We start from the raw sequence: 26017 nt of genomic DNA, 5'->3' as shown, positions 1-26017 counted from the left end.
CCACTGCAGCGCTGTGGAGCCAAATGGCACAATGGTCACAAACTAGTCTGGTTCAGTGATGCGAGTTATTCAGAAAACAAGGCAGCAGAGACACTATGTTTGTTAATGTGTGAATACTGAGCAGGACACAAAAAGCAAAAAGGATGCAAGGAAGAACAGAGTAGAGCGCCCACTGGTGGTGAAATACATGCATGAAATACAGTCACAACTGACGAAACTATAACACTTTAAGTTAATATGACTTTGCTAAAATGATGACTTTACACAAAGAGATCAGTATGATAAAGCTTAAAAAGGTAAATATGATTCAATAGATTAATAAAGAGAGGCTGGAATTTACCTCCAGAATAATTATGGACTATTAAACATTTATAAGAAGTATATAAACAGATATATAAAAATATAATTGTAAGCAAACTTAACTTAATTAATAATGATAATTTCAAAAATAAGTAAATAGTAAATATTTAATATTTCATGTGCATTTTAGGTATTATTTATTTTAGGTAAGTTTTCATCCATTAAAATTCCACACTACTTTCATGATTTTAATTTAAATGGTCAATAACACTGTAAAATGTAACTGTATGATTACACACATGTAAAAAAAAAGGCTGTTATAAAGCATTTATCAATTGTTGATAAACATGTACAAATCATTCACAACTGAGTGTCCAAACTTATAAACCCATACACCTATATACAGTATAATTACAATGTTGTATATGTTATAGAAGTTAATAGGTGCATGATCAAACACATACCATCCATTGTTAATCTGCTTGGGAATTCATCATTGTTTGCTATATTTTTTAATTGTTAAACTGCTTATTTTATATATATAATCTAAATTTAACTGACTTTTTCAGTAGTTAATCCTGATTTGAAAAAAATATTCTTGGACCTTAGAGCCTCCCTATTGTATCTGTTACATAATTAACAATAATAAATGATAATGACAGACGCATATATAGCTGAAAGGACAGCTTTGTGTTGCAAGCGCAGCTTTGCAGTCTGATTTGTAATGTTGTTGTTTTTTGTTTTTATCTCCGTCATCATAAATGTATCCATCCATCTCCAGAATATTATTTTTTCAGAAATATTCATAATCTCAGATATTTTCTGTCAACTATCATTCTCTAACGATATTTAGGATATTGGAGACACTGTTGACAAACATGCAGCTCAGATGAATGGGAGACATAATATTTATTGCAGGACTTTGAATGTGTGTTGTCTGTAACTGAATATTAAACCTAAATTTCCCTGCGTCTCAACACATTTATATATTCTGATGTTGGATACTATTAATATCTAATATAATTAAGTTCAAAATTGTATTAAACACGTTGAATTAGTGGGTTGATAAGAATAAGTGTCTAATAAACATTGGAAAACTATATGGTAGCTTGCATCCAAAACAATAGATTTAATTTCGTATTGTTCAGCATGCAGCAGTAAAGACAATGCACCGAGTTGTTATAATGTGTAGTCACTATTAATTCCAGCAGAGGGCAACATTATCCAACAAATGTTTGCAGTTTGACATTCAGACACCTGCATCATCCACAGCCTCCCCTCGTGGTTTATCATGTTTGGGAACAGTTTCATTACATGTATATTGAATAACATTAGTGGGGTTTGCTGCTGAGGGTCATTTATCAGCTGTTTTCAGTACTTCAACCAGCTGCTGGTATATACGCCTAACTATTGACTCATACTGTATTAATACTGTCACATAGTAAATGTTCAGTTTTTACCTCCTATACAGACAAAAGAGAGGTCTGGAGAAAGAGAGCACAAGGACGTCCTGACAGTGCAAATCCAGTTTGTTGCAACGACAGAATTCATATGATAATATGAGCAATACTGTCATTTTTGAGTCCACTGAGAGGGAAATTCTTCATCAATATTAAACCCATCTATAGAAGCGATTATTGGAACAAATGTATTGAGGAATATTTAGGATGTTCTTGAAATGTAAGCTCACTGTCACTCTATCAGCAAAGTGGACATTGTCCAGTCTCATGTTCTACACGTGACTTGTTTTGGATCTTGTTAGTAGCTAAGGGTAGAAAAGATAAGATAAGAATGGCATGAGTTTCCAAAACGTGAGGGTATAGTTAGGGTTAGGTCATTTACAATTAATTAAATCCTCTGAATATTTCTTGCGGCAGCTGTCACACAAAATTTAAATCAAGATTACAGAACCAGCATTTATTCAGAACTCATATTTATTCCAGTGAAATGTTTTGATTTCCCACAATGCTTATGTGCTCACAGCTCTCCCTCTCTCGCACACACACACACGATCAGCAAGAGAGAGGGGTTTTATTATATTTAGTAAAATACAACACAGTTGTGATAGTCCAGTCATCCTACACTTACAGAATGTTCTCCTGAAATGATGAGTCATTCATAAGTGTGAACTGGATGAACAGGAGACAGTGAGGTATAGGAGCACTGTGTGTTACACCGCTTCATGTCATATGTCTGTGGAGATTCTCAGTCATCCAGGTCATGGGATATCCAAGTGCTAAAACAGGTAACTGGACTTGGTTGAGAAACTGCTTCATGTCATTTTCACTGAGAGACTATTGCGTTCCGCATGTGAAGCTTTTTAAACAAATAGCTGTGGGGTAGAGGGACAAGAGTGTTGGCAAAGCTGCACCTGACTGAGAGCATTTTAATGCTAACTTTCAAAATACTATATTGTAAATTGTTGTTCCGTAGTCGATTATTTCTAATTTAGACTTTTGATAGTAACAAAGCATAGAAAAAAGAAATACATCTGGTTATTACGGTTCTCCACATAATTCTCCACTAATTGAAAAAAGAAACACTTCAGTGAGTGTAGTGCATAGATAGTATCGGTCACAATGTTTATAAACCTCAGTTAAATGACTTCGGAATCAAACGTTGTGACGTGATCCCTTCAGAGTTTGGGATGTTTGGCTTGATTGCAGTGTTTTCAAGTTAAGTAAGGAGAACTTTTTTGCCTGCACTTTCTTTGATAATAAATACATCTGCCATCAAGGTTCAACTTTATAAGTATGCTGAATATTTCATAATGATGTTTTTATGTTACAAAAACTATTATAGTGCAATTTTAGCTTCATTTCTAACTTCCAATAGTAATAGTAGTAGAATTACACACAGTATTTGTGTAACACATTTTAAAACCAGGTTTACAAACTGCTGTACAGATAGATACAAGACAATGAGATCATGATCACATACAAAGAACACACAAAATACATAAATATTGTTTACAAGAATCAAACATAGTAAAACGGGGGCGCAAAAATAAAAGTAATAAAATGCATCATTGTGAGTTGGCCTGTGCACAGGAAACAAAACTCCAATTTACTCTGTTTGTCAAATTAAGTGTATAAAAATAATGACGTATAACAAGTGTATTCAAACTGGAATGCATGTGGTTGTAATTATACGAGTTTAAATGTAGAAGTTTTGGGGTTAAAACCTATTGCACTGCAGCTGTTGTATCAATCTTTTCTCTTTGTCAGGCCTGTTCATATGTTATGCTGTAGTTTCAGTCAGCTTAATAAGCCCCAAATGCTTGTAACTGTGTCTGAAATGGTTTTAATGTTAATGTGCAAAGCTTCTTTTTATTTTTACTTAAATATTTGAGCTTTACACAGCTGCACTTCAGTTATTTTTTTGTGATATAACATTAAAGGGTGGCAGTGTGGTTAGCTATGTCCCTTCACAACAAGAAGATGCAGAGTGGATGGATGGAAATAATGTTTACAGAATGGGTGTCAAGTTGGTTAATGTCAGACCGGATGTCTGTCTTGGGCCCTGAAGCTAGACCAGATGGAAACTACTGGAATAATATCTTTTAGTGGTCCACAGGATACTGTAATGGTTGAGTGCTCTCTAAAGGGTCTGTTCGTCCAAATGAGAAAAATATTCTCATGAAGGTAGGTTTGATTTGCTGGTCTAAGATGTGAGATATCAGTCTCTAAGATTGCTGTCTCTACTCCAAGCGAAGGAATACATTTATGTTTGAGGTGCTCACAACACTGAATTTCTTGAACAATATCTAGGGAGCTCTGGATAATTCACAGACCTCACTAATATAAATATTTCTGCACGTAAGGCAGCTGTCATAAAAACTGCAATGAGGTTTTATGCTAGTAATGGGAGCATTGTTCCTGAAAAGAAATGTTGCTGTTTATCGTTGTCAAATGTAATATTTTATTGTTGTGAGCACCGAGGCCCAAAACCTGGGGAGACCAAATGTAATCAAATCTAAATGGAAAAAATCTTGGCAGCAAGTTAGCTGCATTGCTACGTTTTGTAATTTGAGTGAACCAAACCTTTAAGCCGAGGTCAACCACATTAAACAACCAAGTTAGTTTGAAGAAAACCTAATAAAATTGTACTTCAAAAAGGACAAACTATGTACATTTGACTGTAGACATATTGCAAACAAAAGTTACAAAAAATATAAACTGAGTGATTTAACTACTTTTGTACAACCACATTGACTGAGTACAAAATTAATAAAAACAAGGATGTGACACAAGTTGTGATAATATCTACTGTTTATCTAAAATATCTCCAGTGGTACTGACTTCGTCTGTGCTGCGGTGTGTTCATGTGTATGCTCCTAAAACATCACGAAGCATAGGCAAGGCGAGTATTGCCTACAACACTGTACCTTGAACTACTGCTTCTCAATGCATGACCTAAAAAACTAAGATGAAATGCTCCAAACTTATGATCCCAGGTAGAATGTAACTACCGCCCATCACTTAGACACTTGCACCCATTTGTAAAAGAAACACTGGATTCCTGATTGATGCTCTCTTTGACCTCCATGGGGAGAGAGTCGAAGAGGTGATCCTCCACCATCAGGCAGCTCCTGCGGAGGAGGCAGCACTGACCGAGCTGGACGGGCAGACGATCCAGGCAGTTTCCCTTCATTTCCAGATGTGCCAGCTGTGTGAGTTGGCCAATTTTCTCAGGAATGGACGAGATGCAGTTGTGGCTGATACATAAGGTCCTCAGCTTGTTACACTTGAACAGTTGCTTTGGGACGACCTCGACTCTGTTGTTGTTAATGGCAAAATGTTGGAGGTTCTGCAGAAAGCCAACCTCCAGTGGTATCACCACTATGGAGTTATGGCTAACGTCAAGGTACCTCAACTTCAGGAGGGTGAATAATGAAGAGGGTAGAGACTCAAGCTTGTTGTGCGAGAGATAGAGTGACTCAAGGTTTTTGACGTGGCTGATTGACAGAGGAATGTTGATGATCTTATTGTGCCAAAGCTTGAGGCACGTTAGTCTCTTCAGGTGCTGAAAGCTGATGACCTCCTCGATGGTACGAATATTGTTGGATTTGAGATCAAGCTCCTGAAGGTTGCTCAAACTGAAGATAGCATGGGGGATTCGCTCCAGCTCACAATTATGAAGCTCCAACTCTGCGAGATTCATCATTTTCTTCAAACTGTTCAGTACTAAAAGCTTTGTACCGTCATTATGAATGACCAACTTGATCAGATGTGGGGACAGATCGGTTATGTTTGTGGGAACCTTTGTGAGGTTGCTTTTGAGATGCAGAATCTTTAGGTGCCTGAGGTCTCGGAGAGACTCGAGTCCAATCATTTTATTGTTTTCAGAGTTCAGGTTACCAATCAGGTATAGTTCCCTTAAGCTTTTTAATAAGTATACCCAGCTAGGAATCTCAGCGACATCTGTGAATTTGACATGAAGGCACCGTAGGTGATCGCGAAGAAAAATGAAAGCAGTCTGCTCAACTTTGGCTGGACAGTGATAGAATTGCAACTCCTGGAGGTTTATCATTTGTGAGATCTTAGCAGTTATCCTGGCCTCTGGGATTAATTCTAGTTTAAGGATTTCCAAATCGGTGTGATCAAACACAGCGTCCGGAACTCCGGATAGCATAAAAAGATGAAGTTCCAGCTTTTCTTGAGCATTGCGTGTTACATGCTGTCGCAACTTCTCATAGGTCCACTCGTGGTTCAGGCTGATCTCTCGAAGTTTGTTTTCACTCACTTCTGAGAGAAAAACTCCAAAACGCTTTGAGTACAGCTGGTCATACTGATCGACCATGTGGAGGAGGAAAGCAAAGTCATTTTTAACATCAGGAATGTCACTGAAGCTGCTCTCCTCTCTGACTTTTTCAAAGGAATACTCCTTTAGTGGCCGACGAAAAAGCCAGAACAATGTATATATGCAAATAACGCCATAAACACATATGAGAGCAATATAGCTGACAAGTAGCTTCTTCAACATGAAAGCCATGTTATGTGTACAATGGAATTTAGAGTATCCAGTCAAATGCTTTATCTCAGGCTCACACACATGGTCAAAATCTATAGAGGCAACAAATGTCATTGTGTAGCAAAGGATCAAAATGAATTTGACTGTTTTGATGACTGTCTGAATGGCATACAGCCTGTAAATCAAGTCACTGTCTTCCACATGGGCACGGAATTTCCGAACTTTTTCAAACAAGGCCTTTGCTTGCTCCCCATCTTTCTTGTCCAGTATCGTCATAGAGGGAACTTCACTCACAAGCTTTTCAGCCGAGAACGTGACCCCAGATTTAGTCAGCACTGGGGCAGACTGGTTTGGACTCCCCTCCTCGCTGCTTGTGGACAGATGTTTAAGGAGGCAGGACGCATCAGCCAGTCTTTGCTTGTTCTCCTCCGAGTCCTCACAAGCGGTCTCGGACAGTGCTTTAGTAGTCCAAGGTGATTCAAAACATTTTCCAAGGATGGACACAAAATGTTCTATTTTGGAGCTTGTCTTCGGGTACTTGAACCAGAAGTTGCTGCTGACCATTAAAACAATAGTGTGGATTAGAGCGAGGTAGGGGAAATATTTGGAATACCAAGGAAGGGCAACATGGTAGCACATCTGGTTCACGAAAACATACTGCTGAAAATCCAGCTTGGTTCTGACACCTGTAGGTTGGGGTTGCCCGACAGTAGATTGCTGTGCCATGTGAATTGTAGGTGCAACGCTATCAGGAGGCCTTTTAGCCATTAGGGGAGCAGCTTGCTCCCCAATGGCACTTTCTTTGTTCCAGAAACCATCAGCTGTCTCTGGTGGTTGGGGGCCCAAGAAGCCCCCAGCCTCCTCTGGAGTTTGTTCCAGGATGGGAAGACAGACCACTTGGTCTTTGGTTAACTGCATGGTTCCTGAAAATATGGCCAACATCAGCATGACAATACCGAGATAATCCATGAAGACATCCCACCATGGTTTCAGGATTCGATAGGTTGGCTGGATGTCGTTCAGGGAGGCTACTTCTGTGAGGGTGAACATTCCTGCAACAGAAAGATTTATCTTTGTTATTTCATCAACCTATTAAATTATTTCAACATTATATTTTGTGTGTCCATGTTAGACCCTGGAACAGAGGGTTTGTGTATGTCATACCTCTTTTACACCAAAATTAGCAGGTACAAGCAAGTTTTTTAAACCAGCTATAAAAGGAGACTGATTGCTTTGCCATTGCCAGTTGAGAAGTTTTTTCCTGGTGGATCATGTTCGATATCACACCTCGTTTTCTTGCCTAATTAGTGGCTGTGTCTGAAATCCCCCACTCACTCATTATTATATATAGTGACTTCTATATAGTGAGCTCATCAGGGAAAGAAAAAAACACTTTCTACTACTGGACCCAGAGTAATGTCATCATTGTCGCAGGATAATGGCGTACAACAACAACAACGTCGGCCGGTGGAAAATCCCACAGTACATTTTAGACGTTTATTTTACACTTAGTATTAATACTTAAAGGTGAAAAAAACAAAATGAATGATCATCTTCAAATATAGAAATAGACTTTTTCCCCCTACTTTGTGCTGTGCTGCTCTGCTCGGCAGACAGGTCGGGCTGTTCCTGCTCCTCTCGCTCTTTTCCCTGCACTACTTTTCACAATGCATTGTGGGAAATAATGAGTGCACTATATAGGGAATACAAAACTACACTAAACATTCAGACACCACTACAAAATGGCAAATGCACAATATAGTGATTAGTGAGTGATTTTGGACACAGCTAGTGATTTTACCCAGGTGCCTCCTTTCCATCACAGCCGATCAGAGGTGGAGCTGATTAAAACCTGTGTCTACTGCAGAGTCATGTGACTCGGGAGTGAACGCTGATTGAATCCTTCTACATCTTGCAGACAGAAGCAAGATGTAGGTTGGTGTTATTGGGGTTTTTGACCAGTGGTTAAGGGGCTTTTTAGTCACACTACTCTCACACATACTGTCAGCTTAGGCACAGGCAGCTGTAAATTCCCTTTCTTCAGTACAGAACATGTTTCTTTGAGGTTGATATTCCTAAATTATGGATCTTTCAAATTCTTATGCAAGCTTGATTAAACTGGTCCTTTTGTCAAATGTAATATTTTACTGTTAGCATTATCCTATGTTTTTAGCTGTGACCAGGAGCATGTACACGTGAATTTTGTCATGTGTGAACTCATTAAAATAATGACATGTTTATGCTTAATTTTTGTAAATGATTATCAGCAGCCAGTGACGAAGTGCCCACAGAGTATATGTTTGATTATAATTCATTATTTACATCATACCTGCAGCAGCGTGTTCATCAGTCAAGTTGACACGTTAAATAAACTGATAAAGCAACGAGACGACTCAGAAAGCGAATGGCTCTGTACATTGTAATCTGAAGTGAGTCAGTACGACATTTCTGGTAAACACCACTGTGAGAGATGTGTCACATTTACCATGTTGATGTTGTGACTTTGTACATAGAAAAACAGAGAGGAGTTCTATTTCCTGGCTAGGTGACCATGGAATCACTGCATATTTGATTTTGGGATAGCGGGCACTGGAAAAGAATTCACTGGTTGTGTCATCCAATTTCGGGCAAGGCCACATTTCCCAGGTATGTAAGGAGGAGGCTCGGGAAAGGACAGCGTTGTGTGATTGTTATGGCTTTAGAGAGGAGGCTGGCCTTGAACCGGGACACACATGAGCACATGAGTTGTCTGTGCAGACAGTGCACGTTGTGTGCAACACAAATACTCATACTGCACCTAAATGTGTGAGTCTGGGACATTCTTAACAGCTGCATTTGTTGTGATTTTTCTGTGCAGCATAATTTTCTCTTCATATTATCCCAATGCTAACGGGACGTGCTGCTTGTAGCACACACACGTTAAGCCACCATTGTGTGTGTGTGTGTGTGTGCGTGAGCTAACAGCATGAAGGTCACTATTGTTAATGCGGCTGCAGAGAGAGCAGGCTGAGACCGGCTCCAGCAGACAGACGCATCCACACCATAGACTGGTCCACACACACACACACACACACACACACAAAGCAGGAGGTGGCCCTAAACGCAACACTGAAATCTGGCTTCTGTAAAATTAAATCATGGTGCGTTCAGGTCGCAGTGGAGCAGTGCACCGACTGTTGATCGGGATCCAGAACCTATTGTTTGAAACTCGCCGTCGCAGCGTTACAGGCTGTTTGAATAACCCACACGAGGACCCGCACTCACACGCACGGTCACGCACCTTCAGGTGAGTTGGTCCAGTTATGTCGATGACAGCCGAGCCGAACAAAGCCTCCTCTCACACGCCTGTTTCTCTGCGCTGGTGACGCCGTCCATTCCTCGCATCCCTTGCACCGGAGGCCTGCTGCTGCTGGCCGGGCTGTAAGCAGCTTAGCCGACTACCCCCCCACTCCGCTTCAGATGGTCGGGTCCTGTGCCGGCTGCTGGAGATGATCCTCTTCCTCACACAGCCTCTTCCTCAACATGACCCCCAGCTCTCATGTTAGTGTGCAGTGTGATGTTTCCTTCTCACACCAGCAGCTGATGGACACAGTAAACAGCAGAGAAGACCCCGCACAGATGGGACAATGACCCACTGGAGTTAGGGACCGTCGCAAAAGTGCAATGGGCCGCATCCTTCGGAGGCTGCCTGTGATGGCCGCTTGCGTCACAGCAGCGCGACTAGACTGTCCCAGTTCGAAAGGCTCCTCAAAATGTGGATGACAAAGCAAAAGTGGATCCTTCCCCGTCCCGATCTATCCCATGATAAAGCGACAAACTGCTTTTCAATAGTGGCAGCAGCAAGCGAGGTGAAAATGTCTAAAGAATTTAATCAACCGTGCAAAAATCATCCTTTCAGTGTTTTTAGAGTAGAGTGATTTAGGCATTTTGTTTTCTTTCAGTGGCAGCTGGTTAATATGGGGTGAAGTCCCCTCCAATATCCTGGGGCAAAAAAGCCTGTATAAGAATGTTAAACATAATTGAATTATAAAACAATATTTTACTCGTACAATGCTCCTGGTAGACAATAAGCGCCTGTGAGCATTAAATATAAGTTGTTTTCCAATTGTGTTGAGTTAATTTCTGTCTAAATACATAATACTTCCTGGTGCGGGGCGCCGGCCAAATGGATGTGAATGGGGGCCCATATACTTTTGGCAACCACTGGACCGGAGGCTGCTCTTTAATTGGTTGTTGCAGATTTTCCACAGGACGCAGCTCTCTGCCCCCCCAGCACTCCCACTTTTATTTACAGCCAATAGGGATTGATTTACATTTTTAAAATCTAATGTGTTTGATCGAACCTCGACGCCGTCTAATGTACATCCAGTTACGTCCACTGCAATTTGACCGTTGAAGATAATCCAGTCATTTCTTAACAAAAACACCCCAACAAGACAAAAAGAGGATAAAAGAGCTTGGTCCAGACCTACGCCATTTACAGATTCAGCAGCAAGTGATGAGGACGAGTTTACACCTGGTGCTTCTCCCGCTCTTGTTATGAGAAACAGAGGTTACTGGATGTGGTGTAAGTAATGTCTTTTACTGATTCACCTGTTTGCTGTTTTGCAAGACCTTAAACATCTCTCTGAAAATTGCATGAAAGTTGCCACAGTCACAATGAAGCTACGTTTCCGATGAAGGCTACAGGACTGTCGTATTGTGTGTTGTGTTGTTTTTGTTGAGTCTGGCTTCAGTATGTTTAACCCCTGCCCCAAAACAACTTTTTTTTAAACTGCAGCCCCCAAATACATTTTATCACCATCCGCCACTGGTTTCTTTATAATATGTTCCAAAACATATCTTGAAAGTGGACTGGTGTCGTTAAAGGCTCCTGTGACCCTGACTCACAGGGAGTTCCCTCTCACTAATCTGAGAATGTCAAAGCCAGGGGTGGGGCCCACTGCTGCCGACCGCTAGATGTATACAGCCCTGTGTTCTACTACACCCACCATAGTTAGTATTAGCTATGGTAGGGAGTGGTGGTTCTCAAACCCTATTAAGTGGCTTGATACCAACAAGTTGCCTGTTATAGTTACATAATATAGCTTTTATTAGCAAATTAAAAAAATGTTGCGCTAACACCTGCAATAAAACAAATTCCTTGTTCTTGGAGAATTAAAATAAAATTTCATTAGGAATGATCCAACTGCAGCCACAATCTTTTACATCTTGGAGAAAATAATGCATCCATAATGTTTCTAAAACAAACTTAACATTTCTTTTAACCAAATAACTTTACACTTTGCACTTAACTTGTTGACAACATCTTCTTCACTTAAATCTTCACCAGCCAGCAGGTGATATTCCACAACACAACCGGAAATATGTTAGATGAAGTGCAGTTGAACTATTCTGATTTCAAAGAGAAGACATCATTTAAATGGTCTTTCTGTAAATTCAGCACAAGTTAATGACATTGAGTCATTACTCTGATTAAATAAATGTTATCCTTCATTGTTTTGTTTCCATAGAGGATTTCTTGCTAATATATGATTTCATAAGTTCCAACCTAAGAACTGACATCCACAAGTATATCAAATTTTATTTATAAACAGCATACAATACTCTTTATAAAAATACACGTTTAATAGGCAACATTCTCCTTGTGCACATTTCAGGAACTGAAGAAAGATACTAGTATGACATAGGCCTTTAAGTTTAATACACTTTAAAATGGCATCTCTCTATAACACAGAATCGATTAGACAAGTTATTACATGTTCTTATTAAAGATGTATCCTTTGTTTTTTGCATTTGCCCTGCTTTTGTCCATATTAGCTAACAGTCTCATGAAGAAAATAAAGGTTATCATTAGGGCAATAAAAAATATACAGAATGCAGCATAAGGCTACTCGCCTAACGTTAAGTGAGGTCTTCTGTTTGGATTTACATTCAGTAATGCACTGGTTTAATGAGGCAATGACAAGAAATGTGTTTTTTAAGGACATTTTGGGAAATATTCTTTTGATGAAGGGTTTGATGAAAAGATTGATACTGTTTCAAGCTTGTATGCTAAATATGAAGCTACAGCTAGTAGACAGTTATGTTTTTAGAAAATCCACAGCACCTCAAAACTCACTGATTAAGGGACTCCAGAAAATCAATGTACAGCAACAATCAATGTAATTAATGTTATGTCCCCATAAAACCTAACCGTTCTTTGTTTTGGTTTGTTTTTTGTGCCTAAACAAACAGTCTGTTGAACCTCAGAGGGGCTGCAGATGTATTTTTTTAACCCTTGGAATGAGCCAGGCTAGATTTCCTCGTGCTTTCTGGTCTTTGTGCAAAGCGAATCAGCTGCTGGTTGGAGCATAATGTTTAACGTACAAATATGAGATTGATATCAATCTTATAAGAGAGAAAGACTGTATTTCCCAAAATGTAAAAATATGTGTATAAGAAGGCTTTCTGGCTGAATAATGTGTCCAAACTTAATACCAGAACATGCCCCCCTATGGAGCCACACTGAATGTGACAACATACAATCCGTTATTTTCCCTCCATCAAGAAACTGGAAAACAACTTAGCTTAACTTAACAGTAGCGTAATACTTAGGTTTGGTTATGAGTTAATACAAAATAAGGATTCTGAGTTGGTAGACAGACCCAACAGCAGGCACTGTGGCTACAATAAGGCATCTCACTCAGCCTTCATCTGGTCCCTGATATCTGAAGGCAGAGTTTCAAACACTGTCTCCTCCACTATAAGGCCACTGCGCTTCAAAGCGCGGCAGTAACCAAGCTCTTGTGGCAGGTGCTCAAAGTGGTTGCCTTTGAGATCCAGATATGTCAGTAGTGCTAGGTAGGAAATTTTTGGCGAAAGTATAGACAGCATGTTCTTTCCTAGCTTTAGCGTCTTGAGCTTTTTGCAAAAGAAGAGCTCATCTGGTAGACTTTCGATTTTGTTATACGTGACTGAGAAATACTGTAGACTCTGAAGGACTCCAATTTCTGGAGGGATGAATCGGATGTCATTGTTGGACAGGTCCAGGTACCGCAGCTTGTTGCACAAGAACAAGTGCGATGGCAATACCTCGATCTTGTTGTAGCTGAAGTAGAGGCGCTCTAGGCTGCCAAGCTTTTTGATATGCTCAGGGATATACATGATGCCATTGTACCAAAGTTTAAGGCAAGTGAGTTTCCTCAGATGCTGGAAACTGATAATCTCCTCTATCGAGCGAATGTTATTTTCTTTCAGATCGAGCTCTTGCAGACTGGTGAGGCTGAAGACTGCGTGCGGGATGCGTTCCAGGTCACAACGCACTAGCTCCAGCTCAATCAGATTGGTCATCTTTTTCAGGTTGTTGAGCATTACCAGCTTTGTGCCATCATTGTGTAAGTACAGTCGCTGCAGATGGCTGGAAACATCCACTATTGACTGAGGAATCTTGGTCAAATTACTTTTAAGGGAAAGAGTTTTCAAACACTTCATCTCCCGCAGCGACTCAAGAACTATATTCTTCGAGGCATCGGGGCTGAGTGATCCAGTGAGAGAGAGCTCCTCTAAGTTGCGCAGGCAATACATCCAGTGTGGAAGTTCCCTGTTATCATCGAACTTCACGCGAAGCACTTTTAGGTTTTCTTTGAGGAAGGAGGTAGCTGTTGTGTGCAACTTTAAACAGCATTGGTAAAGAGACAGCTCCTGCAAGTCTTCCAGCTGAGAGATCGAGGCAGGTATGGTGACATTGTTGATGATCTCAAGCTTGAGTGACTGCAGCTCTGTCAACTCAAAGACAGTGTCGGGTAACCCAGGCAGCATGAACAGCTGGAGTTCCAGTCTGTTGTTGGTATTAGTCTGGAGTCTCTGACGCAGTTTCTCTGCAGTCCATTCATGGTTAAGGTTGAGCTGTTTCAATTTGTTCTCACTGACCTCAGATAAAAAAACTGCAAATCTTTTAGAGTACAGTGGGTCATACTGATCAATCATATGGAGCATGAAAGCAAAGTCGTTCTTCACGTCGGGGATGTCATTGATGCCTGTTTCCTGCCGCACATACTCAAAGGAGTATTCTTTCAGCGAGCGGTAAAACAGCCAGTAGGAGGTGTAAAGGCTTGTTAATCCATAGACAGCCACTAAACACAGGTAACAGTAGGAAAGCTTAGAAAACAGATGAGCCATAGTGTGATTACATTCAAACTCTCTATAGCCTGTCATGTCCTGGATCTCAACTTCACAACGTACTCTGTTCCGCACTTTATTCACTAGAGAACTATTATAGGCAATGATTAAGAGGAATTTGAACACCTTGACCACTGTCTGACGAACATACATAAGGTAAAGAATGTCTCCCTCTTCAACGTGCAAACGGAATTTCTTTACCTTTTCAAAAAGAGCCTTAGCTTGTTCACCCTCTTTTTTATCAAGAACACTTGCAGATGGCTTTTCGACAACAATCTTTTCTGGGATAGACCGGAGGGACTGTGTCTTTTCCAAATCTCCTTCTCCAGGAGACACAGTGATGGTGGACCTAGAAGTACTAGTCTTTTTACTGTCCTTCTCTTCAGTATTTTCCCCGGACACCTCAGACAAAGCTCGTGTGGTCCACGGAGAATCAAAGCACTTGCTGAGCATGGAGATGAAATGCTCTATTTTTGAGCTCGAGCCAGGGAATTTGAACCAGAAGTTACTACACACCATGAACACAACAGTGTGTATGAGAACCAAATAGGGAAAATACTTGGCATACCAGTGAAGAGCCTTCTCATAACACATCTGATTGATGAAACTGTACTGCTGAAGATCCAGATCAGTTTTCAGGCCTTTCATTTCTCTGGGTACAGCTGAAATGTTGGTTTGAAGGGGTACCAGTGACTTCAGTTCCCCTCCACTTGTGTTATCCGATGGCGATGCTATTCTCTGAGGAAGGCATATGATTTTGTCTTGCATTACCTGAAATCAAATGTAAAAAAAATGTAAAATTACTTAAAAGAAACATTCAGACACTGAGAGGCAACAACCAGGGTTTATGTCACACATGCATTAAGAGAGCTGAATACAGCACAGCCACTCAGCCTTGCTTCCAGTTGTCACTTACCATTAGAAAGACAGTTTCCCCCCCGCCACACCTGGACACACTTTTTTTCCACTGGTGGTGGCGGTGCAATATAAGGTAATTCTATCCCCGGCTTCTCTAGTTTGCATGTCAAAGTGTCCTGGGGAAAAACACCGAACCCCAAATTGTCCTAAATGTACAATCAGTGTATGGTAGGGCTGTAGCGACTCTCGAACCACAACTCCAATTCACACTCCAATCCAGGACCACAACCCAGCTTAATCTGAACCAACACAGAAGTGACTAGTCTCTTCAGAGCAGGTTGGAGGTTGGAGAGGATCGACTGATTTAACTTGGCAAAAGTTCTGTGTAAAGTCTGCGTGTTGTCACCGCTCGGGAGCAGTTGACATAGTTTCGCCCGAGTGTATGTATGATAGAAAAGTGCTGCATATTGAAGCCCTGTATGAATCTGTGTGCCAGAGGGTGAATGTGTTTTTATTGTAAAATGCTTTGAGTGGTTAAGACTAGGAAAGTGCTCTGTAATTGCAGTCCATCCAGTCCATTTAATACAAGCTGAGGCATCACAGACCACAAAGTATCACATCACACCACAGCAGGTTCCCATCTGCCTTGACATTTACTTTTTCCTCTTCTTTTAACTCAGAAAAAAATCGCTGTGTTGCGTAGTTTGCGTGGTTTTTTGACGAGTGGAAGAGGGGCTTTACATTCCCAACTTGTGTCCATACTATCCACAGTTTTTACACTCCATACCTTATTACAGTGCATATAAACCAGTCTCTGATTTATCCTGGCTTTGAGTAACCTGGTTGCACAGATTGCATGATTCCCCAGGTTGACATCAGTAAACAACAAGTGCCTCTAGTGTTTATATGTACTGTAAATAATGAAAACCACTTTTTGAGGTGACACAGGTTTGAGTCTGCAAAGCTAATAACAGGAAATTGGAACTTACATTCAGTAGTGACAAGCATTTTGTGCACCCTGTTTAGCTGCCAGATACTGAGCTCGACCTACTATAATGTAACATGATCTGACACTGTCGCGGTATGTCAAGGCAAACATAGTACATTTCTGATGAGTCAATACAAAATAACATTATAACAACTATAATTAGTGCAATGCAGTTGTGCTGCAAGGTCTGTGGGGATCTATGAGGAGCTGATCTGCAGAAATTACAAATCACTTCTCCTTCTAATTTTGAATGCAGGGATTATTGTGTCAGGCAATGAAGTAATTACACAACATGACATGTTGATAACACTCTCACTTATAAAGTAAACTTGGCCTCAGAATGAAATGCCCAGTCAATTACTATCTATCAGATCACGTCTTAACATTGTTACAAACAGGGCGAGAGACAATGGCAGCTCTTGCCCTGACAAATATCTTGTTTTTCTAAAAATAAGCTGACATAATTTACAGCATTCACAGCAGCCACAAAACATTCCTATTCCACACAGAGAGAGAAGTCAAGCGCATGGCCACATGATTTAGGAATCTCGTGTTTACTGAAGGGGACTGGGTGGGTGAATGTTTCCACTGGTAAACCCCTGATGGGCTGAATGCTTCCTTTGCTGCACAGTCCAGGTTGTAAAAGAAATGTATTAGTGGTTTTGAGCTGGTGCCAGTGCAGAAGGCAGCGCAGCAATGTTCCATCATGGAGCTTGCTCTGGTGGATTCAAGTGCTCCAGATTTAATGAATACAATTGTAGGGGAACTCCTTTTATCACATAAACATGTTGCAGTTCAGACCCATGTTACATTAGCGCGCATTAGCTGCAGCACATTTCTCCTTCACTTACAAAGAGGTTACAGTTCAAAAATGGAAACACAAGCAGCGCAAGCCATTTTAAAAGCGATACATGAGGGTAGAGTATAAGCTTGAGTAGGGTTTTGAACTTGTAATTGATTTACATAAACTATAAAATAAATTTGCATGAGATATTCAAGTGTAAACACGTGTATAGATTTGTATTGACTGTGTGAATATAATCTGTGAACAAATTCTATTAGTGGTGACGTGACGCAAAGACACTGTCATATGTAGATTTTGCAGATGGAAGAAACCCTCTTCTGTGATGCTGGTGGGTATATATTTGATGATGCTATATAAAATAATGGTAAACATTTAATTTGCAATGCAAAACCTATGGCTCTCTTTATTCAAGAGCATGGTCTTTCAGTTTGAGAGCAAGATTTATTAATTTCATGTGCCGAATTTATAATGCTCTCACTCAAATCCATGTGCTTGCACTCAAATATACCCGCTTGTGTTTAGATTTCTTGTGCTCCAGCTTCAGCTATTCTTCTCACGCTAACACTGCTTCTGTGCTAACATGAAATGTCTGCTTTGGATTATTCTCCTCTCAGATTTTTTGTGTTTTGAAGATGTTTTTTTGTGTCAAAATTACCCAACCTTACTTATTGTTGACGCACTTAACGTTACTTATGCTGTTGGTGCTCATCCCATAAAATACAGGGGGAAAAGAAACAGAGCAGCATCTATCTTCTTTTTTTCTAGCAACATAACAAACGTGAGATCCTGGATATTGCCGCTTCATGTTGACCAGAGATCGTCTGGAATCCTGCTCCATGAAGATGTCGACATTTTTCTTGAAGCACAGCAACAGGAAGCCATGGAGGCTGGAATGCATGAACCCGGGACTCTCTAAGACATAACGCTAACACACCCACAACGAGTGGGACAATTTCCCATGTCAACACCACAGCTGACATTCTATTGGATAGGGAGTTTTGATTTACAACCACAATCTAATTTGTGTTATTTGTGTGAGTATCACTTTACAAGCTCAAAGTCTTTCTGATCCTAATCTGAGCCTATTCGCTGCAGTAAAAACATCGTAGGAGGCGCTGTTACTGACCTGAAGGGTGCATCCAAACACACCAATCATGAGCATGATTACAGACAGGTAGTCAGTGAACACATCCCACCAAGGCTTCAGGACTCTGAACGCTGGCTGCTGTTCAGAGAACTGCCGGAATTCCATCACCGGAATCATGATGCCTGTTACAAAAGGAGATAAAATTAGACCACATGACCTTCATTCAGTACAATGGGGGTGGGGGGGTATTTTTAGCATTCAGTCATGTCCCCCTGAGGAAAAATTGCTTAATTTGGCAAACCCTTCATTTTTTTCATCATCAGGTCACACTTGAGTTTGTTCAGTACTTAATTTACTTCACTTTATGTAATACCTTCACAAACCCAAATCACCCTCAGTTCTACTTTGGGCTGACTAGGTAATCATGCTATGCTAAATTAAGACAGTGAAAATAGCAAACAAAGCTTCTCAGCATCAGCATGTTTGTGAACATCCAATCAACTATATTAGCAGAAAGCTTTAGAATCAAGAACGCTTTAAACATCACTTCGCTACATGAGCTGAAGAAAAAGGTGGAGCTACACTACGAGGGCAGTGCAGCATGGGTTCGCTTTCATTGTGTAACACTGTATTAACTGTGACTCACAACCCACATTTTTCCCGAGCAAGATTTAAGGGAAAATGTGGAGCTATATTGTGATGTCCATTAGATGTTTCACACCTTTCATTTAAAGGGGACATAGCATGCCCATTTTACCACAAGTTGATATGGTTCCTTGGGGTCTTAATGAAATGTCTGTAACATACTTTGGTCAAAATACCACAAGGATCATATAAAACAGCACCCTTTTTACCCTGTATAAAACAGCCCTCCACAGAGTGACCTGTTTTGAGTGCCTGTTCCTTTAAATGCTAATGAGCCAGCTCCCCCCTCCCCCCATGATTTTAAACGATATAAATTACATATTTTATATGATATAAATTATCAAATATGCATCCCATACTTTGTATTCCCCTTGTTGTCCTGGAGTTTTAATTTTCCCAATCACATAATTAAATGTCCCCCTCTGCCCATCCACTACAAGCACACAAGCAGACAGACCGAGAGAGAAAGAGAGGTGGGGGGGCTATGAAGACCATCATTTACCCCCGAACCCCGACATTCAACGGGTACAACAACAAGCGGAGAAAGCAGAATCGCGGGCTGACCTTAACTACTGTACCCCGGCGTAACTACTGTAACCCGGCGTACAGTAGAGCTGAACACTGCGGAAGTCTTCCACACAGCTGGCAGTGTGGAAGACCGCTGCGAGGCAGCGCAGCGCCGTTCTCAAGCGCGCAGCCGCCTGGCTGTTCACACGGGACGAGCCCCATAGACTGTATATATAAGGTCAGCCCGCGATTCTGCTTTCTCCGCTTGTTGTTGTACCCGTTGAATGTCGGGGTTCGGGTACAGTAGCACTGAACACTGCGGAAGTCTTCCACACTGCTGGCTGTGTGGCGCTGACACAAATTCCAGCTCACGCACGGGAGAGCGGCGGTCGCTCCCGAGCAGCTGCTGCAGCCTCCCAGTCCCAACGATCCAGACAAATGCCACATGTGAGTGAATCGCGGGCTGACCAGCGGAGAAATGCTCGTCCGTGTGAACAGCCAGGCGGCTGCGTGCTTGGGAACGGCGCTGCGCTGCCTCGCTGCCTCGGTGTAAACCCGGAGTAACGAGTGTGGGGGACGGGGGGCCAAGACCATGTAGGAGACTTCCAGTTCCTTGTTACGACACAAAACCCAGGAAGCGCAATCGAGTCGCTCAAGCATGACGTTTCTGACTTAGAGGAACTATAACAAAACGCGCGAGTGTTTTTTCCCCAGAGTTTTTGGGTTGGTAGACATGCCAGATACCCACATTAACCTGTAGAAGCACTAACAAAGTGGAATTTGCATGCTATGTCCACTTTAAGCCTTTTTCAGACATGAACTCCAGAAATTTGTCCACACAATTGGGCCCCGGACTTTCTCTGAAGTTCACCTTTCACACATGATCAACGCAGCAGGAGATTCTCCGCTCACATGCCTTCACAACAACACAGAAATCTCAGAAATCTACATGACGTATTAATTCCACTGCAGAGATCAAGTGTATTTGTTTACTGCAAATCAACACCGGCGTCGGACCATATCACCAAAAGCTCTCTTGACATTTTCATCCTGAGATATTTGTAGTTAGTTTTATTTTTATTTTTGCATCCATCACATGTTGGAAACGTCATTAACACGCCCACTCACTCATCGTCTTTTGTCCATGACCAGTCCATAACCTTATGTGTGTTAAGAGTGTTACCATAACGATGATGTCGAATGGTCCTCTAACCGTAATGAAGTGCTTATTTTATCCCATGATCTTTTTCTATTTAGTAGCTTCTGTGCCACGACAGATCCCAACCATGTCTGTTCCATAACCCTAACTGAGTGTTCATTATTTTTACCAATGGTAGGATTGTTGTTACCATGACAACATCTGAGGATTGAGACAAACAATCTACATGGACAATTAATTTGGAGGACTCATAATGAAAAGAAGAGAGAAGATGGCCATGAGGAAAAACTAATGATATTCCCATCGGCCTCAGTCTAAACTAACATGGCGACCATGGTGAACATTTTACATGTGGAACATCAGCATGTTAGCATTACAATTAGGAATATATTAGCATGCTAATGTTAGCATTTAGCTACAAGCATCACAGAGCTGCTGTTCTCCATCCTCAGTCTCCAGGGGAGCTGTCAACTCTCTACTTTTTCACCTTGTCCTCTTTGGCATTAGCACAGAGGAAAATGGACACTAGTAAAAACAGAAAGTTCCCTTAACCCGATGAGTGCCTTTCTAGTGGATTGTTAACATTATACAAATGCACATTACCAGTGTCATTATTGATACACTTTGTGAGCTTGTGACAAGTGTTAGGAGCATTTGGACTTTCATTCTTCATAGTCCGAGAAGCCTACATGTTTGTAAAGTTGCCTCACACCTGGTAATTGAATAAATTAAACTATTAAAACCCCGTCTCTGTTAACAGCAGCAGCAGTAGAGAGCAGTGTGATCCTGATGCTGCTTCATGCTCCCACTGTCTATGGTCACCTTCAGTAAAATGCGTACTCCAGCTGCAGATATCTTGTTTCAGTATCTGCCTGCCAGTAGGTTGACTGCAGTGTCATTCAGAATGAAAAGAGCTAGCTGGTGAAGATTTTCTCTGAGCACTTGTGAGGTTTGTACAGAATCATACAGTCCATCCGAGCAGGTATAATGAATAATCTACACTGTGCTAGGTCCAAATGTACAGTGTTTTATCATCAGCAGTTCCACAGTGCCAGAGAAGCACGTGCTGCCAATAGCTGAATGTATCCACACTCAAACTTTAGTTGCTAGAAGCGTTGGGGCTTTTGGACAAGTCAACGTTTTGATATTTCAATTCAGTTTTTCACATAGGATGTTTTTATTGGTTGTCACAGCTCAGTGTCATCCCTTCAGGAAGGTTGGAGAGAAGCCATTCAGAGGATGTTTACACTCATCCGTCCACTAATGGTTGACTTTAAAATGCTAGTTCAGCCAAACATTACAAAAAAGAACATTTTTGTCTCTCAGCTCTATTTGTAAATAGCCGTGTAGATAAAGTGTGCCAAGGTTTGAGACATCCATCTCGTGGAATTTTGTTTGAAATACACAGCAGTATCCAAAAACAATATCCCAGTTATGCTGTGTCCTTCTCAGACTTCACTGTGAATAGTTTTCAACAGAATAAATAGTCCCTGTGAAAAACTCTGTGTTTTACAGTGATAAAAACTACATTTGATTGTGTACAGTAGCTACTGCATGTAAATATGGCTCCTCCGCCACTCTGTACCTATATAACGTTAAAAACATGCCGAACTATTAGAGCAACAACTAGACAAGACAAATCTCCTTTCTCTGTCAGAGCCTCACAGGATTGGAACAACTTACGGCAACACAAAAGAAACTGCCAACTATCATTCCTTCTCCTCCACATAGAGCCTGGTTTATAATAAATCAGAACTGGGAACAGGTGCTCTGTGCAAAGTGTTCACACCTCTCCAGGCCTAATATATATACATAATGATATTGGGATGTCTTGCTATTTGTTTATTGTTGTCATCTTGTTCCTTTTGTTTATTGTAAAAGCTGTTGCTCTTACTTTTATGTAAGGCAGGCTCTGTTTGTGTCTCCATAGTTTTCACTACTTTAATATTTTTCTGTATTTTAGATGCTTTTATTCTTAACGTATGCACTTTTATTGCCTGCCCAGGGACTGCAGATGAAAATTAGCCTCTGTGGCTAACTCTGGCATATTTTCAGAAATGTCAGTAATATGTACTATCCCAGTCAAATAAATTAATAAGAAAGCAAGAACTTTGAGGCATCTGAACTGTAACTGAGTATTTATGTTGTTTTGTTCTACTTCATAAAGTATAAAAAGGTTTGAATAGTCTATTCAATTTATTTGACAACTATAGTCTTTACTTACTTTGAAGGATCAGCCCGTATGTGGGAGTTCCCAAAAGTGTTTGCACTGTGGACCATTTTTATAAAAACAATTTCAAAACCATACACATCCCCATTGCCATTTAGGAAAACTTCAAAGACCTGGTGTTGCTCTGTGCATAAGGGGATTGGAACTTCTTACAAATAAGATCAGTAGATAAGGCAACTACTTTAAACTGGCCTCAATAAGCTACCACAATACAATGCCATGTATGTGTTACTGGTAATAAACATCTTTCAGCACAACACACTGTACTATAGCACTCTAAAAGAAACTATTGTAACTAATGTGTACTTTTACTTTTGATACTTGAAGTATATTTTGATGTAGGACTTTTACTTTCACTTGAGTATTCTTGAACTGTGGTATTGCTATCTGAAAACTTCACCGATACTGATTATGAAAAGTATTTTTTTTTTCAGATGCAATTGATCAGTGCTGTGGGCAACAAAAACCTTATTGCATTCTAATAATGAGGGGAACTCACGAAACAAGTCATCAGTAGAATGTCCTGTCCTTTTAACAACTGGATCCTGCTTTTCCCATCTAAAAACTCAATGACATCCTAAATCCGATCCTTTCCTGCCTCTCAAGTGTCCACTTCTTTCAAATCATACACACATACATTTCAGTGCAGGCTTTCTGTTCAATTGTTGTTGTCTTTCCCCTAAAATGAGCCCTTTATATATACAGCGGGATCAGGTCCTCTCTACGGAGGTCGCCATCATTTTTACAGCTTTCACTCAAGCTGCTAAAACAGTTAACTGGGATGAACCCTTGAAGGCTAAAGTCAAATTTCAGCAACTCATTAGAACTTGGGCTAAAAAAAGATTAAATCCATTTACATGGCAGCATCGAAATCTTTGAAGTTTGGTCACAAGCCTTTCCTACATGTTTAATAATCGTGCATTCATAAGAAAATAAAGTGGATGTCACAGAGCAAAGGGGGTTTATCTGAGGCCCACACTTGGTATTAGGTGCATAGGAAAAACCCTGTCTTCCACTGGATGAGTCAGCCATTGACTTGGGCTGACCAGGCCATATCCTCGTCCCTTCCTGACAGGAAATGTGTCTGAATCACAGATATCCCAAAACAGACATGTTTGGAACACACCCAGCGCCCTGGGCAAAACAAAAAGTCCTCTCTCCTCAAGGATACAGAGGGGGAAAGCACCCGCATTGCAGACAGAAAAAAACATGTTGGGTGTTTTTGATGAGGCAGACTTTAGCAGACTTTACGGAGGATGAGACGCTCCAGAATGAAAAGTGCTAACACCGTCAGATCAGCCGTGAAACCATCAATAAGTCGTTCGACCTTAAACACTGAGGATAAACGAAGTGCCGCACTGTGCTCATGTGCGCAAACTAACGCGTATTCGCAGCCACACACACACACACACACACACACACACACGCGCGCACACCACAGCAGGTAAACTAACGGTGATCTGAGTGGGAACTAGTCGTATAGACGCTCCTCCACAGTATGACGCGCTCTCTGTGGGTGAAGCTGATGGTTATATTAGTGCTTTACCTTCTCTTCGATGAGGTCCGGACTTGAGGATCCGAGTGGTCGTCTCTCATGCGGTGATCTTTGGGATCATGATGTGCGCCGGCCCCCTCCCTCTCTGTCCGCCAGCCTTCCTGTATCCCCGGCCACGGCCACACGGAGCAGGCATGGAGCTGCTGTCAGCTCCAGGGGCGTGGACTGCTGAGGACACACACACTCACCCCTGAGAGGTTGTCTGTGCCAAACACTTCAGGAAGAAGTGCTCACATCTTTCACTTGAGTAATAGTACTAGTACAACTTCTTTACTTAAAATTCTACCTATAAGTGTCGTGATCACAATGGTCCAAGCCTATCAAAATTCCCCTTTCACAAATTATTAAATATAATATTACTAGATTTCCACCAGTGATGGAATGTAACTATTTATTAAAGTACTCTACTGTCAAATGTTGAGGTACTTGTACATTTCACTCCACAACAAAGTATTATCCAATAAATGATGGTGTAGTGATTAGTTGGTAGTCGCTGGTAACACCAAAATAAGATTTGATTGATCCTTGGGAGAGTAATAAACCAGCTGCAAGGTAAAATGATGCACACATAAATAGGCTATGGTCGTCAGTAAATTGTATGATTTTTGAGTTAGGTATTTTCACAATAATAACCACTACATTTGAAGGAGATTTTCATTTTACTGAATTAGATTTTGGAAGACATGCATAAACATAAATAAACGATTAAAGTACTTATTCCAGCACTGATTGGCAATAGTGGAAGAAGTACTCAGATCCTTTACACAAATCAAATACACCACAGTGTGTAGACTCCATTATAAAAAAAAATACAAATAAATAAAAAGTGCTACATAGTTAAACATACAGTACATAAAATGAAGCCTGTTTAAAGTATGGAAGATAATAGTGTGTTTGATATGTTTTATTATTATCTACTGTAGTATTACTTTATTAGGCAGCTTTGTTAGACAGCATTGTATATGCAGTTGGTAGACATGGAACTTGTTTTTATTCTGTATACTGTTGAGTGTATGGCCTTAGGCAAAACGTTTAATCTTATACTTCATAACCTCCATTGGTCTCTTTGTATATTTATTAGAAAAGTAGAGTAGTTACTGTAAATAGATGTAGTGATACAATAGTTCCCTCTGAATTGGAGTGGAAATCTAAAATTGCATTAAATGGGTTTGATCATGTAAATTACAAATACAGTAACTCTACATTACATTTAATTTTAATACTTGTGAAACCTTTCACCTCGTATTGCCCCATTTGACTGCTGTAGCTTGTTTGACCTACTTTCTGGGCTGGGCACTTGGAACAGAAGAACAGAAGAAATAAACACACTCTGACTCTGATATTCATTTTCAGGAATTGTTTTAGTCCTTATAAATTGCCTCAAAGAGTTGTGAGAATATTAGAAAACTTTAGAGGGGAAATTCACTGAAACAGCAAATACTATACATATTTATAGACATAAGACTAAATGTGACCAGTGGCCCCAACTACACATTTTTTTCTTTTCATGTAAGGGGTCATTATACCTAATGATGTTGAGAATCACTGTTTATTTATTATTTATTAATTGTTTGTTAAACATTTTATTTAAAAAAAAAAGATATAAACTTTCCAATCTAAAGCAGAAAACCTGTATCTGTGTTATAAAGGTAGTGGAATAGAAAAGCAGCACATTTCTCTTTTAAATGTACAAAAGCAAATGTGTAAAGCAGCATAAATATACCTCAAATTGTGTTTATTTTCAGTACTT

General features: G+C 40.5%; 2 protein-coding genes across 3 annotated transcripts; both read right to left on the bottom strand.

Annotated features, from left to right (window-relative positions):
* Nucleotides 1–2216: 2216 nt before the first annotated feature.
* lrrc8db (leucine rich repeat containing 8 VRAC subunit Db) lies at nucleotides 2217–15119 on the bottom strand. 2 transcript variants are annotated; one of them, XM_035176774.2, is made up of 2 exons: nucleotides 15002–15119; nucleotides 2217–7325 (listed from the first exon to the last, which is right to left on the bottom strand). In XM_035176774.2, the coding sequence occupies exons 1-2, from the start codon at nucleotides 15018–15020 to the stop codon at nucleotides 4768–4770; spliced, it is 2577 nt and encodes an 858-aa protein (XP_035032665.1). In that variant the 5' UTR covers nucleotides 15021–15119; the 3' UTR covers nucleotides 2217–4767. The 2 variants fall into 2 exon arrangements, with proteins under 2 accessions (XP_035032665.1, XP_035032667.1); XM_035176776.2 differs by lacking the exon at nucleotides 15002–15119 and adding an exon at nucleotides 9554–11379.
* lrrc8c (leucine rich repeat containing 8 VRAC subunit C) lies at nucleotides 11843–24528 on the bottom strand. The gene is made up of 3 exons (XM_035176777.2): nucleotides 24259–24528; nucleotides 18211–18353; nucleotides 11843–15204 (listed from the first exon to the last, which is right to left on the bottom strand). The coding sequence occupies exons 2-3, from the start codon at nucleotides 18346–18348 to the stop codon at nucleotides 12955–12957; spliced, it is 2388 nt and encodes a 795-aa protein (XP_035032668.1). The 5' UTR covers nucleotides 18349–18353; nucleotides 24259–24528; the 3' UTR covers nucleotides 11843–12954.
* Between the last annotated feature and the right edge of the window lie 1489 nt (nucleotides 24529–26017).

The sequence above is a fragment of the Hippoglossus stenolepis genome, chromosome 14 (assembly GCF_022539355.2).
Source record: "Hippoglossus stenolepis isolate QCI-W04-F060 chromosome 14, HSTE1.2, whole genome shotgun sequence".
Taxonomy (NCBI): domain Eukaryota; kingdom Metazoa; phylum Chordata; class Actinopteri; order Pleuronectiformes; family Pleuronectidae; genus Hippoglossus; species Hippoglossus stenolepis.
This window is presented reverse-complemented; position numbering and strand designations above follow the sequence as displayed.